Below are 18,696 nucleotides of genomic sequence, written 5' to 3' on the forward strand. Positions count from 1 at the left end.
CACTGCAACTCAAACACAAATAATGGGTATGTGTGTTTGTGGGAAGCATTTGTCTGGTGATTTATAAACCCTCTTCAAAGGGTTCAAGAGCTCTTGATACATGAAGAAATGTCCCTGACAAGTTGTGAGCTGTGGCAGTCTTGGTCCCAAAGGCAGCAGGCTGGAAATACACTGAGTAAATAGGATACAGCAGCTGGAGTGGAGAGCTCTTCAATTAGAAAGGTATTTGTTTAAAATCAACTGGTTTGTCTTTGCAGCCTTGAGGGCTGGATTGACTTCTCCAGCATATGGGAGGTGGCACCTGATGATGGCCAGAGTTAGTGGTGAGCACACCCTGCAAAGAGGTTTGGCCTTATTCCCTAACTACTGCTGTATGTCACTTTTCCTTTTTACTGTTTTCCTACGATAAGAAAAATTTCACAGTCTGCACAGGCTGCCCAAATCCATCACTCTGTCACCATTGAAAATTGGAGGCTGCCTCTTTAATATCCTCTTTTTGCTTATGAAAACCCCACTTAACTCTCTGGTCTTCTTCCCTCCGACTTCCTCCTGCTTAGATGGTGAAAGTATAAAAGCAGAACAATGATTTGGGCCCTTTTTCCGGCACGGCCGCAGCCAGTGCGGGAGCTGTGTGTGGGCTCCTCCGGATCTGGGGGAGCCCCCTCGGGACAGAGCACTGGACAGGATATTTACCCCGGCTCCCCTGTTTAACTCGTGGCTCCGCTCGCTCCGTAATGGAGCTTTCCTGCCTTTTTAGTCCATGCCACATGCGGGTGACCCGAGCAAACCCTGTGGGAAGACAGAAGCCCTGTTGTGTGTTTGTAGAGCAGTTGCTCGGAAGCTGATGTACAGCTGTGGCTGGGCTTGTTTGGAAGTGAAGAGTAACTTGATATTTTAATCTTTTTTTTTTCTTCTTCTTCTTTTTTTTTTTCCCCCTTCCCCAGACTGATACTGCAGATAACAACTGTTTCTGAAGGGTACCTACCAGTGAGATTGAAATGTGTATTTTAAATTCAGGGATAGAGTTCATGAAGATTTTATCAGACTGCAAAGAATGTCCTTGCCTTCTTTTTTTTTTTGTTACTATATTAGTTTTAGCTAGTTTCATTTCTTTTAAAATACAAGATGTAACTGTACAGAGGCTGAGAGTCCAGTTTTCTTACTTGCATTGAGTAAACCAGGAGTGACTCAAGTGAGATCACTGAACTTTCAGAGTAACCGAGGTGAAGTTCATGATCCCAGACAACGCTGTTCACGCATTTTAGGGTCTGTGAAGACACACACATCTGTGTCATCCAAATATACTGAAGCTGCTTCCACCAAAGCCAGAAAAACTGGCCTTTTTTAATAGATAATTACACCTTCTTTTAGACAGAAGTGGAATTGCCAGCACTTCAATGGACTCTGCTGAGAGTGCATATGGTGCTCTTTGTGCTTCAGGATTGGTTTGGATTAAAGGCATTACACATTGCAGATTCTGCTCTGCAGGTGTGCCACAGGCCTCCATCATTTTAAAAAGAGAAGATGGTCCTGAAGAAAAAAATCACTACTTCCAGGGAGCTGATTTAAACTCTGAACCCACAAAATACTGCAGTTTTAATTATTGAATAAGAAGATTGGGTGAGTAGTTGTTGAAAGACTAAAACAAAAACACAGCAAGAGAGAAGCTTCCTTGTTTTAAGTATCCCCACTGCTTGTCAGTAGATTTTTCCGTCTCCATAACCCAGTTCAGAGAGCTGTGAGACTTAATCTCATCTCTGGAACAATATTGTTCCTCTGCAACTTTAATGCACTTTTTAGATATGCTCCATTCTTTCTTGTTGAACACTAGTTCACGCCAATTTGCATTATGTATGAATAATGACAGCCAGGATATGCATTCATGGTAAGTGAACCTCAAAGGATGCAGTGACTTGGGATTCTGGTCTGCACCACTAATACGCAGGAGAAAATTTTTTTTGTGGTTTTGGAGATTGCCAACATTTCTGTGCATATTTTGACAGTGGATCAACTTCAGAGAGGAGATTTTTGTTTAGTTGGTTTGCTCAAGTAGTGCTGGGATGCAGGAAATGCCCTTTCTCATCTAGCCCTGAGAGAAGTTGTGACAAAAGCCTGAGGTTGCTGCTGCCTCTTGGTCTGCACAGGGGGGTTTTTGGAGTTAAGTAGAATCCATTGCAGTCACTCCAAAAATGTCTAGTGCCACTGAGTAACATTTCTGGAGCCTGCCTTGTAGATACACACTTAAAACTTTATCTTCTTCTCCTGTGGGGGTCTCTCAATTCACTTTTTAAAATTACCCTGCTTTCCGTTGCATGGCCTATCACCAGGGAAATAGCAAAGCTTTTGTACGCTGTTGTTTTCTCTTAGGCATATGTGTGTCTTTTTCTTCATTGCTGTTTCCAACAAGAACACCAGTGGGAAAAACAAAGAAACGAGAAAGACTGACAAGAGGGCGTTATTGGCCTCTTCAGAGGTGACCCAAATCTGTAAGAAAAATTCTCAGTCGTGACATTTGGTGCGGTGACTCCTTTGTAAATATTTAAGACCCAGAAGTCTGTATTTCATGATTTGCTACGCCAAGTTAGTGCCATAAGCAGGATGCTCATGTGGCAGAATACCAGACTGAAGGCATGGGTCCTGAGTTGGTTGAAAATGGAGACTAGCAGACCTAAATTCTGTTTTCAGCTCTGCTGTTGACTTGTTTTGTGAAACAAGATGAAACATTTAGACAGGAGCTCAATACTTTCCATGTGCAGTTTGGTTATTAAGAGTAGCTTCAAGAACAAAAAGCCTTGTAGTGTTAGAAGAAGTGTTGTAGATCTTGTGGGGAGTTATGTCAATTAAAATACTGTTATGTGAGATTACTAGATAATGTGTATCTAAAATAAATATGCTTAAGTGAGTGCTATCTTTTGCTATATTCACTAGGTTGAGGGAAAACAGATATCTGCAAAAGGAAAGAGACCTCAGAGTAGAGAGCTATGTGGAAACTTTCTGAACCCCCTTGTAGCGTGGAGCAGCCTTGAACTCTCCTGAGGGCACAACAAAAACCTTCAAACAGTGAAAAAGAGCATCTGCCCTGGCTTGTCTCACCCATTAGGGCAGACTCCTTCCAAAAAACAGTCACTTGCTCTCCTGGAGGGGGAGTATTAAGAGTGTCCCAATCTGCCCTCCAGAGAGAAGAAAGATTTATACATGGATTAGTTCAGTGGGCAGCTGACAGGTTGGGTCAAGCCAAGTGCCCATCGCTTGCCCAGCCTGTGGTGGACAGCTCTGCTTCAGCTTCCAGCACAAAAGCATCCTTCTGCCTTTCAGGTGCAGATGCAATGGATATTGGTGCAGGTTTTGTTGCTCTTCCACACATACTCTTACCTTTGCACTCTCTGGAGCAGCAGAGAAAATTGGTAAGGAAGGTCAAATAATCCCTTACTCCTTACTGGATGAAGTGGATGAAAAGTAGCTTTCAGCAATACTGCAGCTGGCCTGTCTGTCTTCATGCTGACAATAGCAACATACATTTCTGTGCTCTTGGTAGAAAGCCTCTGTGAAATTGGAAAAAAGAAGTTAGTTGAGCGAGAAAGTGTCATTTTGGTTTGTCAGGATGGTAGAGTTTGGGTTCTAGAGTTTGGGTTCTAGAGCCATAAGAAGATCAAATGGTCATAAAACCAATTACTGGCCAGCTCAGGATACCTGGGGTTTTTTACCAGGTGTCATGATCTCTGAATTTCAGAGATAAAAAGCAGTTTGATGAGTTCAGGTTTCATCCCTAGTTTCCATACAGGTCAGAGGAGAGTGTCCATTCTGGTTTTGCTCTTTGCAGGAGCTCCCTCTCTGTGATTGTCCAGTCCCTTTGCAAATGCGTTATCTGCGTTATCTGAGTGCAAAGGGCTGTTTGTCACTGTCACTGTCCCCTCAGCCCTTTGCTCATCTGCTGGCAAAATAAAGCACCACTGAATGTGAAATTTCACATGGTGGCAATTTCCAGACTCTGGGTTGCTTATGTCTCTCTCATCCATTAATGAGCATGACACATTTACACATTCAGATAACCAGTGCTCTTCCTTCTGAAAACAGGGACTGCTTTTATCTTAAAAAAAAAAAAAAAAAAGGCACAATTTGCAGTAGTTACTTTAAATTTTAATGAGTGACTGAACCAAGGCCAATGTTCCTGTAGTTTTAACTGAGAGGCAGCAGAAGCTGTAACAGAGATGCTGCTAGTGCCAGTTGGGCTATAAGTTGTAAGTCTACTTTACAAAGTTTGCCTGTTTTCTGGCACAGACTTGACACATACACTCCAGTCAATCAAAGTAAAGTGCCTAATAACAGATGTGGCAATTAAGCTGAAGAATTCTGTCTCTCTCGTTTAATTTTTATTACAGAGAATAACAGAGTACCTCATTAAACCCACCATCACAGAGATCTTTTTTTTTTTTAATTTGGCATAAAAATGTCTGCAAAAATTAGATCTCTGAATAGGGGGCCTTGTTATTAAAGGTGCTTTGTCAGAAAACGATACGAACAGACCATTTTTGTATGACAAATACATGCTTGTGATACTGCTGTCCTTTTGCACACTGCAAAGAGGTACAGGCTTAAAGAAGCAACATGTGTCCTGAAGGATAATATTTTGTGGGATTTAGGGCCTTGTGCTCAAGTTAATAAAAACGTGGTCTTGATTCTTTTGGGTTCAAATTACACTGCTCTCAGCTGAAATTAGCAGCAAAAGTTTAAAAAGGATTCAGATAACCTGTAACCCAGGTAAATTAATACATTAAAGTAAGAGAAGTTTTCTTGAAAAGCAGTATTAATTGCAACCAAAAAAAGTTGTCTTCTGATTGTTAGAGCTTCTAAGGCATTTGCCATCATTAGTTTCTTTTACTGCTATATTGGGCACTCTTTTTAAAAAAAGATTCATCATTAGAGAAAATCAATTTAAGAATTTAATGATTTGAGGTGTCTTAAAATTTATGGTAAGAGAAAACCAATACTGATGTTGGTAGCAGTTTTATTTCTTGGAGGTTCTGTTTATTCACTAAAGCACAGCATCTTGTCCTACAGCTTCAGCTGATACTCTAGGAGTGTATTGCACCAGTTTGTGCCTGTGTACATTTGCCTGCATGTTTATATATCCTCAGTGTGCAGAAAACTTGCAGACAGCACTGGCACCTGGCAAGTTGAATTTCTCCCCAGGATATTTTTTTTTTTTCCTCTGCTGGCAGATAGGGAGGCTAGGCACTAGACTTCCACAACTGCAAACATGGTTTTAAGTTTGTATTACTCTTTATAAAGGATGCAATGTGTTAAGCCAGTTTACTGTGAAAACCACATTTTTGCATATTGCTCACTCTGTAGGCCTCTTGAGGTAATGTTTTAATCCCTATGAAAGTTCTTCAAGGCAGAAGTTCTTCAAGACTTAAACAGAGATAGGATTTAATAGTGGGTTGATTAAAAAAACTACGATTAACCAGTCACTTTTGGTTTTGCATTATGTTCTTGCATTTTCGCCTTTGAGTGCAGGAGTACCACATCCATTCCAACCTCTGCAAATAAACAAGATAAAGATAGAAGTGAGTGAATGAGCTGCCAAAGGAAACGCTTTTGTGTTCCCCATTCATCTGCTAGAATGTTTTGAATTTTCTTTGTAGGGTGGTGGTGGCATGTGAAGCTTTGTACAGTGAATCATGGATGCTTTGATTGCTGGAGGTGGAAAAACTGATCAGTAATGCATTGAAATGTTTCAGAAGCTGTTAGGGGAAGTGGCATCAGAATTAATTAATTTTGGCTTTTTCAAGCAGATCGTTTGAAAAGTGACGTTTGTAAGCTGTGATAAAGATTTACAGGAGTGCAATGCTTGGTGTAAATCATGAAAACAGGAGCTAACTGGATAGACAACTTTATTTTCTCTTGGGTATTATGTGCAAAATGGCATTTCACTAGATGGTTTACAGGGACAAAGGCACTGAAGCAGAGTTGCCAGCAAATTTTTTCACAAATTATAGCATCTTGTGAGCAACTAGTAGTTATTAACGAATGCAGGAGTTCGTATGTCTGATTTCGTAATGAAAGAGTCCAGTGAAAGGCTGTGACAAGTGCAGGGAGCTGCAGACTGAAGAATTTTGCCAGTGATAACAGAGGCTGTGTCTAGGAAAGGGTAGAATCTAATGTATGATGAAAATGTATGTGGAAAAAGAGAACATGCATGTGATGGGGGAGGGAAGGAAACAGAGGCTGTCTTTGAAGAGGGCTGAAAAGCAGAAGACTTTTAAAGGAAGGTGGGCACATTTGAAATTGATCCTAAATTGCATAGGAAGCTAAAGTAATTATCTGAGTCCTTTGATTGTAGTGTTTTATATCCTGGCAATAAACTGGAAGTGACACGGTGTTTGGAAAGCTGGTAATAGGAAAAGAGGGGTCACAGAAACTTTGGCCAAGAGAGGGTAAAACCATGAATGATAATTTCCACAGCGGTGGAACCAGGGCACTGGTGTATTTAGGCAACCACAGGATTGTCCCAGGCAACTTGTCAGCAACCACAAAGTTTTCACAGTTACATTCACGAGTGCAATGTCCTTTTTTATGATTCCCATTAGAAAAAAAAAAAAAAAAAAAAAAGAAGTATCAGAAATCTATGTGCTATATGGCTGAGGGACTATGACAAAAATTTGATACAGATATCTTGATCATGTAACCCTATAATAAAGCTTTCATACATGCTAGTAATACCAAATTTCAGAAATAATTCTCCTTAAACGCATGCATTCAGGCATTTTTACTTAATCTTATAATCTTCACCTGTGCCATTAAAACAGACCTGGGATTAATATAAAGAGATGTTTCAATAAGGAATACTTTATTTGAAAAAATATTTTAAAATATATCAATTATGAAAAGAAAGGGGGAGGAGGGGGAAGAATGTCTGTCTATGTGGATATGATTTTTTTGTCACAAGCCTATACTGTATAGACTCTATTAAATTATATGTTATTAGTGTTTTCTTCTGAGAACTAACTGTTAACTCCCAACGTCCACCCTGGGAAAGATGCCTGGGGCTGAGAGGTGCCATCTGTGTATGGACCTGACATAGTTTTTTATGTTTCACCTGAAATGTCTTGTGTAAAAGAAGCATATCAGGATTTATGTTTGAGGTGCTCTTTCATTTTCCCCGAGTGTGCTTTTCAGATACTTTGGTTTGGATTCTACACAGCATTAACTGTCTTTATTTGGTAACTTTTCATTTGGGTGGGGAAAAAAAAAAGGGGCAGCATATTTAGCCAAAGGATTTTTGTTAACAGCTCATCCTGTTGTCTCCCCCTGGAAATAATCTTTAAAGATACAATACCATGTGCTGTAGGTAACCTTAATGGTTCAACACCTATACTTCCTATGTGCCTGAGAAAAAAGGAAATATTTTCAAGTGAAACGGCCCTAATTTATCAGACAATGACAGCTACAGTGAAGTGACCCCATGTTTGTGATGTTTGGCAGCCTTCCTCTGAGGAATAATAATGAGTCCATCTGCAAAAGTATCTGGCATGCTGGCATTTGTCTTTACCATGCCTCCTTGCCTTGTGCGGACTTGACTTCCACTGAACTGTCTTTTCCTGCCCTTTTAATGCTAATTTGAGGGAGAAGAGGACTGATAAGTGGATATATGGCCCGTGCCAGCTTACCAGCTACAGAAAATCTCACTGAATGGCAGTAAGTGAAGTCAGCAGGACAAAGAGAATCTTGCTTTTCAGCAAGTTTCCTAGGGGAAACCCTCATGTGATCTTTGCATTAAGAACAGGTCTTGTAAAAGACACTGCTGAGTGTTCTGCAGGGAAGGACAGAGTCCTTGAGGACCTCGTTGCGATATTCCCGATATTCCTGATATTCCCGTGCCTCGGGTCTGTGCTGCAGCATGATCAATGCCATCCAGCCGTCCATTCTTTCTGGAATCCTGTGGCATTGCTAGTGCACAGCCAGGTGTTTGGCAAAGTTTTCTGTTTCCTCTCGTATTTGCAGGTACCTTACTTCATTCTGTGCTTGTAATTACAATCCAAGAGGTCGTTTGATGCTTACAAAACAATGTGCTGTGTGACAGCTACCAATCTCTCTGGGTTTCCACCAGAAAATTTTTGTGTTTAAGTAGAAAAAGATCCAAAAATACAGTTCATATCCAAAATTTACTCAGTTTTACAGGTTTAATGCAGTTTGAAGGGTGCTGTCATTTAATATTTGATCATGTATTACTGCATTTCTTTTTAGTGGGAATGGTAGAGAGATGCATTCTGTGCAATGATAGCATTACTTAAAGGACTGTAATGCTGTAGTTTTCAAAACTGGTATTTCCATCACATATGGGCAAATAAAGCCTAGTCTCCTCCAGATTTGTGCATTATCACTGGATTCTCTGGAACTCCACAATTCAAATTTCTGCTCTCTTGCTTCCAGTTTGAGTGACCAATAAATTTACAAGTTATTGGGCGTGAGGCCAGAGCACATAGATAAACACTGGGATTACATAAACCTCATTTCCTTAGAAGCCTCTGATAATTAAAGAGAGCCTGAAAAATAAAAATGATCTAATCTATTAAGCAAAGAAAAATGGCAATTGATTACTGATTTATTTTTCTTAGTAACATAACTTGAAAAAAGTAGCAGCATATCTGTCTCCATCAAGGAGACTCATTCCAGCACATTCAGCCTCTGATTTGGTTACTCTTCAGACACGAGTCTAAATGAGTTGTTTTTCCCACGTGCTTAGCCCATCTTCAACACCTTTGGGCTCTCCAGATGTGTCAGTCTGTTTCAGAGTGAGCTTTGAAAGTAAAGCAGTACAAGAGAAGAGGGTCAGATCTGATTAAGCTGCATCAAGAAGGGCCCTTATAGTCATTGATCGTGGAGGGTGTGAAAGGGTCCTTCAGATTAGGGCACTATTGGGTTATCCTTTAGCAAACTCTCATGCTGGCTGTCCAGATCCCACACATTTTCGGTCAGGCAGTCCCAGCTTTGCCAGCTTTGTCTGTCCTGAGATCCCCTTGACAGTGACCATCAATGCTGCCTTTGGAGTGATGTATTTTGAGGATTTGAGAAAAGACCAGTCAGTTTCCATTTGCTGTGACTGTATATCTTCAGCCAGCCTAGGGTCTGTGTGATAATGCTCCTAATTCAGGTTATTATGTATTTGCTTTATGAGTGAGATTTCATGTGACAAAGTGTCAAACTGATTTACTGATTTCCAAAGGGAAAACTCCTTCTGCTCTTCACCCACTAATTCCCTAATGTAATCGATAAAAGCAATCAGTTGTGGGGGTTTTTTTCACAGAAGCTAACATGGGATTAATCATCATTGACAAGATTAGGTCAGATTCAAATTTTGTTCTGCCTGACATCAGTCATGAGTGAGATGTTTTTATAAGCAGATTGTGTCCCTGGTAGAGAAGCTGAGCCTCAGGAGTGAAGAGTGTTATGAAAAAGACTCCATAAGAAGTGAAAGACCAAAAAATTCCTCACCGAAAAATGTTTAGAAAAACTTTTCTCTCATGTGGAGCTGCAATTTCCAGTTGGAGGTAGCAGTCACCAAGTCTGCATGGGGTGCTGAAATCAAAGACACCTGCAAGGGGCTCTGCACTGATGGCTGGTTTACAGTTCAGCCTGAAATTTGAAGGAAACTATGATGGACAGAGAGAAGATTTTGTGAAATAGCATTTGCTGTACGTGTAGGTTGATGCCATGTCAGTGCAATTAAGAATAGCCTATGGAGAACAGTTTGATGTCCCTGTGCCCTATCACTGCAGAAAGGCAGGACTGAGTGCTGTAAAACCTTTGAGATACTACGACAGAGTACGAAAGGCTCTCACTACTCTGAAGTTTGTCTTCTAACTAAATGGCCCGTTCCTGCTGCATTTTTCATGTTTCAGTGGTAAAAATGCTTTTGCAACAGTAATGGGAAAGCTGCATCAGCATTTCCCTTGGTTCTGGGTCTATTATGTCATGCTAGCAACTGTGTCATACTATTCTCTGTTGCTCATGCAGTTCTAATCCTGGTTAATTCTCTGGCAGCACTTGATTTTGCTGACCAACAAATACTTGTTTGCAGCCTTGAGCATCCTTCACTTCTTTTGCGGTGCCCATCATACCTTCCCCTGCCCCCCCCCAGTTCCACCTGTATTTATTTAGCTTTTATTACCACAAATCTGAGGCAGAGCTGTGTGCCCTCAGTTTTGCCTGTGGCTCTTCTCTGGGTGGGTGGAGAGATTAATTTGTAAACGTCTTAATTTTCACCTCATAGAGAAGAAACATTTTTTTTTGCTTTTTTTTTAGTTATTTGTTGTTTCTCTGGCTTTGATCCTGAACTCTACATGGGAAAAAAAAAAACCTAAACCAAACCAAAACTGTCAACACAGTTGGTAGTGGCAGGGAAAGTGCCTAAAAATCTCAGATATTGGGTATTAAAGCTTAAGTCTGTGTGTTTATATAGTGCATGTGCAGGACTTTTCATCTGCTTGCTAGTGAGACACATGGCAGTTCATGTAGTTCCTCACATTTAAATGTATTTTAGGGGAGTACCTGTAGTTGATGGGAGTATATTCTGTACACCTGTTGCACCATTTTGAAATGAGCTTGTTGGTAATTATAATAAGCCTTGTGATCAGGTTAATTTTTTAATATGACTATTATTGATTATCTGATTTTGATATAATAAATATATGAGTTAAATTTCCTTAATTAGTTTAGAGAGACTTGGGGAAGTACTCTACAATTGTTTCATGCAGCTGCACTGCTTTCCTGTTGACATTTTTACATCACAGGCCTGGATTAAAGCTGAGGGAAACAGAGAAGTCTGAGCTGAATGGGCACCTGGACCTGCCTTAAAGTTCCCGCCCAAAATAGGAGTAATGATACAGCTTTGTCTACGAGAGATTTTGCCTCAAATGCTATAGAAGAAGCTAACAGGCAATATGATTTTGGTGGTCTGTTGTGGAAGAAAGTCTTGGTGGTAAATACCAAGGAGTAGCTTAAATTTGCTGGGTTTTTTTCTTTCTCATGTATCTACTAATCACTAATTTGCACAGGGAAGGCATTCCCCCAAATGAGCATTTTCAGTACTTAAACTACAGGTTCTGTGTATGTGTAGATATTGAAAATACTGTTGTGTTATTGGGTGAGATAATTTGAGCAATATATGGTATGAAAAGTGAATCTCTGAACAGTTTTCCTTAGTGAAAACTGTAGGCAGCAAGAGTTAAATGAGTCATCTACATATTTTATTGCTAATATCAACACTTTAGCAATGCTAATCAGCTGTACTGATTTTCTGTTTTGATTTTCCTTAATAATTAAGCAAAAGATCTGGAATGCAATCAAGTTTTACTCTAGGGGGTTCATACAATTTTTTTTTTTAATTTTAAATTTTGTTAAATGTATCCTGCAAAAGGAAAGTTGCTGAGGTTGAGAATAAAAGAAAAAAAAAGGAAATACCATTTACAGTGTGCTTAATCAGAGTGACTGTTTTCAATGAAATCACCACTTCACTGGAATTATTAGCTGAAAATACATCTGCTCTTTAAGTAACTTCACATTGACTACTTTGCTGCATGCAGAGAAATAGTTACAAACCATGAAATATCTTTCAGCAGCCTGATTTTTCAAGAACAATTTAGCCAAATGGGATCATCTTTGTATCTTCAGATACCTTAAATATGAAAGTTTCTTGTGGGAGCTTTTTTGAGTTGACTTCTGAAGTCAGGGTAAAGTAAAACTCTTCAGTACCATTTTTTTTTTCCCATGGCTCTGTGGACTTTTTTCTGATAAAATGAAGTTATTGGGGTAGTTTCGTTCATTCTGTTCCTTAATATTTAAAGTAAGATATTTCTGTTTCTGGATTAATTCACTTTGTTAAAAATACTTGTATTAAATTAAACATATTTATTAGAAATTATTTGCTCAGTATACTACAGATTAGACTCAAGAATCTCATTTTTTTTGTTATCTCAATCTCTATTATGCAGCCACTAATAGAATTTGTGCATAAGTGAGGAAATAAATGCAAATGTTCACTGAAACAGAAATGTAGCTTAAGTCATTATAAATAAATTACATATTAATAGCATTCATTCTGGCATTTGTGGATTAATGGTCAGTTGGATTAAGAGTGTTTCAGCATGCAAATTAAAATAATCTGCTTAGTAAAAGCATTAGGATAATCTTTTTAAACTTTCATGTTACTACAACAGCTTTTTTATTGAATGTTCATTCTGTTCGGAAATGGTACAGCCAGAAGAGGAGGGGGGAATTACATTTTGGGGATTCAAGTTTAAAGAGCAGTAACAGTGGAGGGTGACATGTGAGGCTCTGTTGGCCGTGGGCAGCACGCGGAGAGGCACAAACCCTTCCTGTGAGCAGGCGACGTGCAGGGTTCCTGGTGCTGTGTCACAGCTGAGCCTCTCCACTCTTGTGGTCTTGAGCGAGTGCCAGCCTTTATTCCAAACTGCAGCTCTGCAGTCAGAGTGGGCAGAGCCTGGCTGAGCACACCCAGCCTGGTTGGCTGCAGCTGGAGAGGACACTGGGACCTCTGACCAGCTGACTTCGTGTGAAGCTGCTCCATTTGGCTTCTTCTTCCAAAATGGGCATGATATTGCTGCTGCTGTGCAAGCAGTGTGTGTTCCTTGAAGTACCCCTTGCTTTAGGTTAATTATAGATGGGTCAACATTATTAGCTACTTTATATTCTGCATGGTATTATTAATGTATTATAATTTTTTTTTTTCGTACAGACATCTCTTTGGAAAGATGGTTCTTCATTTCAACTCCCTTTTTGGCTTCCCTGTCATACTCCTGTACCATTGGATGAGTTCAGCTTTGTGTTTGAATCTGGAAGATCCCAATGTGTGTAGCCACTGGGAAAGGTAATACTTTCCTTTTGGAAAAATAAATGACGCAAATTCTGATGTAATAATTTTGCTTTGCTTTACTTGGCACACTTCAGATTTTTGAAAGGTTTTGTGTTGAGTTAAAAAATGGGAGGAAAATTTCACTGTACTTCATGGGCAGGTGAGTTCATGGATAAGTAAAAGACTATTTAACAATGGGCTGAAATGCAATCATCTTTGCAGTGCGGGTTAGGATGCAAAAAAACACTACAGTGGTACCAGCAATGTTACACAACCATCTGGGTACACGAAGTGAGTAAAAATAGCTCTTTCCAATTTAAGTGAAAAGAAGTTTTACATATGCAAAATATAATTAACCATATTGGAATTTGGCCAAATTTGATTATGCTGATTCTCTCCTGTTCAGCACTCGCAGGATCTGAATTAAGATTTGTTGTTTAATTATTTTGATGAGGTTCAAAAATTTATAACATGCAAAATGAAATTCATCATCAATGTCACTGGTCTTTTTGTTCATCCAATTTCATGTGAATTGCAAAATGCCACAGTGGGTAGGAGAGGTTGGGCCTCAAGCATCTGCTGAACTTCTTTCCTTGTGTAAAGGTTATGATAGTGAAAACAAGACTCCTGGTCTCATTATAACTTGTGCCTGTAATTGATCAGCTGGTCCATGAGAGAGTCTAATTTTCACAGTTCACTCGAGGACATCAGTATTTCCTGCACTTAATGTAAACTGTATTCTATTCTTAGTCATGGGGAGTGCTGCTGTAAGTCACTTGTGATTGTTATGGCTGAATCTTTACAAAGAAAATTGAAACTCATATTTACTTTCTCATAAAGTCTCTCTCTTTAAAAAAAAAAAAACCAAAACCAACCACTTAAGGACTTCCCTCAGGAATTTATCTCAGCTGCATGTGAAGCATTTGGCGCCTCTGCATCAGCTGTTGTGTACAGTTCATACCACAATGTGTATATGAAGTATTCGCCGTATTAAATACCTGTTTACAGTAGTCAGGCATTTGTCTACTGTTTTACTGGATACTGTCCTATACTGTGTGTGCTTTGTTTACAGTTTTTGTAGATAAAAGTGGTTTTGGGGGAAGCTACAACACAGCGAAAGCAAAATGGGAAAGAAACCCCAAATACCACTATTTACACTGCATCATGTGTTATCAAAGAAGCTAATCAGAGTCTGCAGAAGGAAAACACACCTAAAAAGGCATCTAGCAAGCATGACCATTTTGTTGCATGAACTTTTTTCCTGATTCTGCTGTGTCTCAGAAATGGGGTAAAACTCCAAATAAACTTAATGAAACATTCACTCTGCTGCTCAAAGAAGGTGACAAAGGGACAGAAGTACGAAAGAGGAAAGCCCCAGATACAAGCTTCTGACTGCCACTGTCACTGGCAGCATTGTATGCTTTAAATAAACCTCAGTCAGTACTAAAATGTTCCTTACAAATGACCTGCAAGAAGAGGTAGAGCATGCCCTGCCTCAGGCAAGCACCAGCATCCCCCTGATATTGTGTTGAGCTGGGACAGCTGGGTGGATTAGGGATGCTTGCCTTCATGCGGGAAGACAGTGAGTAGGGTGTGTGCATTTAGGGCTGTGTGGGTCTGGATGTGCTTCCCCTGGTAGATGGTGACAGTAGCATGAGGAGACTGTGGCTGTCACCCTGAGTGGGTGCTCGGGGGTCAGAGAGGGTGTGAGTGGAAGTGAGGGAGAGCTGGGCAGGCTATGAAGTGTTTTGGCTGGTGCTGGGAGTCAGTCCTGCTGCAGGAGCTGGCCACGCATTCCTGTACTTTCAAACTCCCTTGCGCAATCCAGGACTGGCTGCCAGCACAAACAGCCTCTCAAAGAGTTTTCTAGGATGATTCAATATTTTCCCCTTTTGTGACATGCTCCTCTTGCCCTGCTGACAGCTTTGGAGGCTCTCAGTGTAGATTTATTTCTAGGACACTGTATAACTGTGTAATTTGGCAAAAAATAATAGTAGTATTTCTTATAGTGTTTCTGGGGGTGTGGTGTGGTATGGGTGGTTCTCTGTTAAAAATTATCCAGTAAGCAAAATAAAGTGTGGTCATAAAGTGTGGTCTTTAATATTTATTAATTTCTGATTGCTGAATAGACTGTTTGGTGGTATGACTGTTATGTCATTTTTCAGTAATTACTACTCAGGTGTATTTCTGTGCTAACATTCACTTAGTATCTAAATGCAGTGGATGTCTTCCTATAGGCACAGATACAGTTTTTACAAGAAATTTCTCAGAAAGTCCTATTTTTCTATTTTTCCATTTTGAGTGATAAGAGAAGAAACCTTATTTTCTGTCTCCTTAACCAGTTGCATTAATAAAACTTTCCACAGGAGAACACATACTACACACTACTTCCATTTGCTTCTTATTTGAGATATAGGTGTTCTAGTTCTAAAAAAATTTAGGCATACATTAGTTGTCTGTAAATGTCAAGTAGTAGAATTTCATCAAATGTGTCATACAGTAGAAACATGATGACTCTCTGCATGTTTATTTTTCTTTGCAAGCTTGCAAGTGTGAATTTGTTGCACATGAGTATTTTGTTATATTTATTCCATTCTGAAACAGGATTCTGTAAAAGACCTAATTAAATGAGACTGTACTAAAAGGACTTGTTTGATGATCTCCCTTTTCTCTCTCTGTCTCTCCCCAGTTACTCAGTTACAGTGCAAGAGTCATATCCACATCCTTTTGATCAGATTTACTACACCAGTTGTACTGACATCCTAAACTGGTTCAAGTGCACACGACACAGGTGATGTATAAATCTTAATATTGTCAATCTGCTGATATTGTTGGGATTCTTGATTCAGAATTAGGTGTGATATGTAGGATTTTTTAGCTGTAGTGTTCCAGCCTGTCTAACTGCTGTGATCTCTGTCACCTGGAAAATGCCTGTACAAGCAATGTCTCATATGTTTTATTAGCAGGCTGGGGTGTACCATCCCATGGAGTGCTAACAGAAAACAAACAGTTTGGGGAAAACTAAAATCTCCAGACCCTGCAAGGTGTATTTGTTCAGAAATATCATGAGAGACCCGTTATTCCTTTTGTTCTCAGGGAAGTGTATCCTTCTTGAAATGAAAGTAAAAAGATTTGTTAAAGGAAACTTCTTGTGCAAGCAGAAAGCAAGCAAGGGGTGAATGATTAAAAACTGGTGACATCTGCAAAGAGCATCTTCCTCAGAGCAATATGCCCATAACTATGAACCATCACAAGTGAAAAAGTCCGTATTCTTTTCCTGCTTTCTGACCACCCATGAACCTAAGGCATTTCGGGGAACCACTTGGACTCTTGAATTCAGGAACAGATAAATCCAGACCACTTCGAGCATTTTCTCTTCTTATGACATTCACCTGAATGTTTTTTAAAATGTGTAAGGGTATATATCCTGTCTTGTTTCTGAACCCAAGGTATGTGACAAGCTTTCATGCCTTTCTTTAGGATCAGTTACCGTACTGCCTACAGACATGGTGAAAAAACGATGTACAGGCGCAAATCCCAGTGCTGCCCTGGATTCTATGAAAGCAGGGACATGTGTGTCCGTAAGTTCAGTCTTTTTTTGGCTTTGAAGTTCCATACATTGATCACTGTGCTGGTGTGACTCCCCTCTGATGGGTGACTTGGGGAGGCTCAGTTACAGGAGCTCAGTTTCTCATCAGTGATGCATGTGCAGCTCTTGTTGAACCCAACTGGGGTTGTGCATATGCGAATGACAGGATGATTGGATTTCAGATGTCTAAGTGGCCAGCCTTGCTGTGATTCTAACTAATGATCATGTGGAAAATGCACAGTGCAAGCGTCAGTGCGTTTTCCAACACAGTAAATAAACACAAGGGTTAAAACCAGGAGGGAAATGGAAGTTTTTTCTCCTTGGAGCAGACCCCAGCAGATTCTCATGCTGAACCTCTCTTGGAGATGCAGAGATCTGTAACAACTGTTTGGAGGTCTCAGCACCACCTTTTTTAGGTGGCACACACCCTTGTCTCCTCATCTTACCCAAAATTGGGAAAATTTGTGTCTGGAGTCTGGCAGCAACCTTGGCTCAGTTCTTTCTCTTTCTTGTGTGGCCTTGTACAGACCTAGGGAGGTCTTAAAATGGTATTTGTTAAGAGCGTGTTTTATGTCCTGGAATGTGAAAATACAGCTTTGATTCAAAACATTTTCTGCACGTGCAAAAGCAAGCTCAAAATGTGGGGTTTTTTTAGTTGATAGATCTGATATCAGATTGGCAATGATTTTAGCCTGTTTTGCATGCAGTATGTATGTATTAGACTGACAAGGACCCATTTCTGACTACATTTGGTTATTATACAGCATGTATGAATAATGATATTTAATTTTTTTATTAGGTAGAATACTTTCTGAAGTGTGTTACAGTTTGACTCATCCTGCGATGAGTAGTGTGATGATGATTCTCTTCTTTGACCACAGCTTTTACATAGCTATAGCACATGTAGTAAATTCATTTGTGTTAACACAATGATACTCAGAACCTGAAAAGTTCAAATCCCATTGGACATACTAATTCCTCCTGTTATTACATGAGAATATGCCAGATGCTGATACTCAGCACATATCTGCTCTGACTTCTGAAGCGGTTGTGGAATGCCTCAGACCTTAACTTACGTGAAAATGCACATCCTTCAGTGTAGCTGAGTTTGCATTTATTTGACCTTGGAAGGCAGAGAGAGACCTTCAGTCTTCATGGTCTCCAGCTGGAGCATTTCCATTACTGTAGTTTTATTTTCCATGCAGTGTGGATTATTTTGTTTACTTAGTGGAGGATGTAAGATGCCTCTAAAAGGCTAAAATCATTGTGGTGCTGTTGATATTCTGTTGTCTGTTTGTTCCTTTATTTGACTTCTCAGTTTGCAAAGGTAAATTAGAAAAGTCTCCTGGGTAGATGATTTTGGTATGGCTCGATATTGCATGAATTGAAATTTCATTGCTGCTTTTCAAAAATAATAGGAATCTGTGTTTTATTAGTTGTGCCATTTCATTTTGTCTTCAGGTGGGTTGACAAGAAATCAATTGTATTTTAGTTTTAAATCCAACATATGGGGTCAGTACTTGGACTGTTTTATAGGAGTGTAGATATCTGTTAGTAATTACTAATTAACTGTCACTAACAAAAAGTGCTTGGTGCTGTCCTCATGAAACTCCTGTTCATAGAGGATATAAGTCATGTACAAATTTCTGATCTCTGTCTTCACTACTGACAGTACCTGTGTAGAACAGTAGGTTAACTGGACCTCATTATTGTTGTTATTTTTGCTCTTAAAAATTTTGGTACATGTATCAATGTTTCTGATGGACTTTCTGAGGTGATGTGAATGCAGTTTATATGCAGATACAAAGGCAGAACAATAATTCCGTGAAGTTCTGTAAAGGAGCTTACTCCTGGCCTTAGCAACTCCACCCCAGGCTGAGTGACTGACTAAATTTCTTATTTATTCCAAAGAATTTCCTGCCACTTGTGTGCTAATATCAGTTGCAATCCCTAGGAGATTTGGCATATGTTAGCTACAGACTAGAAACTTTTCCAAAAAGTGCGATTTTTTTTTTTTTTTTTTTTAGCATGTTTCTGGAAAGAAAGATTTCAAAGGTTTTAAGACATCTTCTAGTGTCTTTCTTGTATATGGACACACAAGCAATGGTTGATTGTTCCTGGCAGCTTGAACATTAACTTCACATGGTTTCTAACACTGTAGTACATTTCTAAGAACCTTAATGGAGAACTATGCCTGTTGAATTTCCTTAAGACATGAAATGGAAAACGAACC

At 39.6% G+C, this 18,696-nt stretch overlaps 1 protein-coding gene across 2 annotated transcripts in view; it reads left to right on the forward strand.

The window, feature by feature from the left end:
• Window positions 1–18,696, forward strand: part of MEGF10 (multiple EGF like domains 10) — an 85,911-nt gene that overhangs the window by 5,916 nt on the left and 61,299 nt on the right. For both annotated transcript variants that reach the window (XM_039567355.1, XM_039567356.1), the window contains 3 exons: window positions 12,758–12,889; window positions 15,564–15,665; window positions 16,355–16,455. In XM_039567355.1, coding sequence (XP_039423289.1) covers window positions 12,774–12,889; window positions 15,564–15,665; window positions 16,355–16,455 — 319 coding nt within the window. In that variant the 5' untranslated portion in view covers window positions 12,758–12,773. The remainder of the gene's footprint in view (window positions 1–12,757; window positions 12,890–15,563; window positions 15,666–16,354; window positions 16,456–18,696) is intronic.

The sequence above is a fragment of the Corvus cornix genome, chromosome Z (assembly GCF_000738735.6).
Source record: "Corvus cornix cornix isolate S_Up_H32 chromosome Z, ASM73873v5, whole genome shotgun sequence".
Lineage (NCBI taxonomy): Eukaryota > Metazoa > Chordata > Aves > Passeriformes > Corvidae > Corvus > Corvus cornix.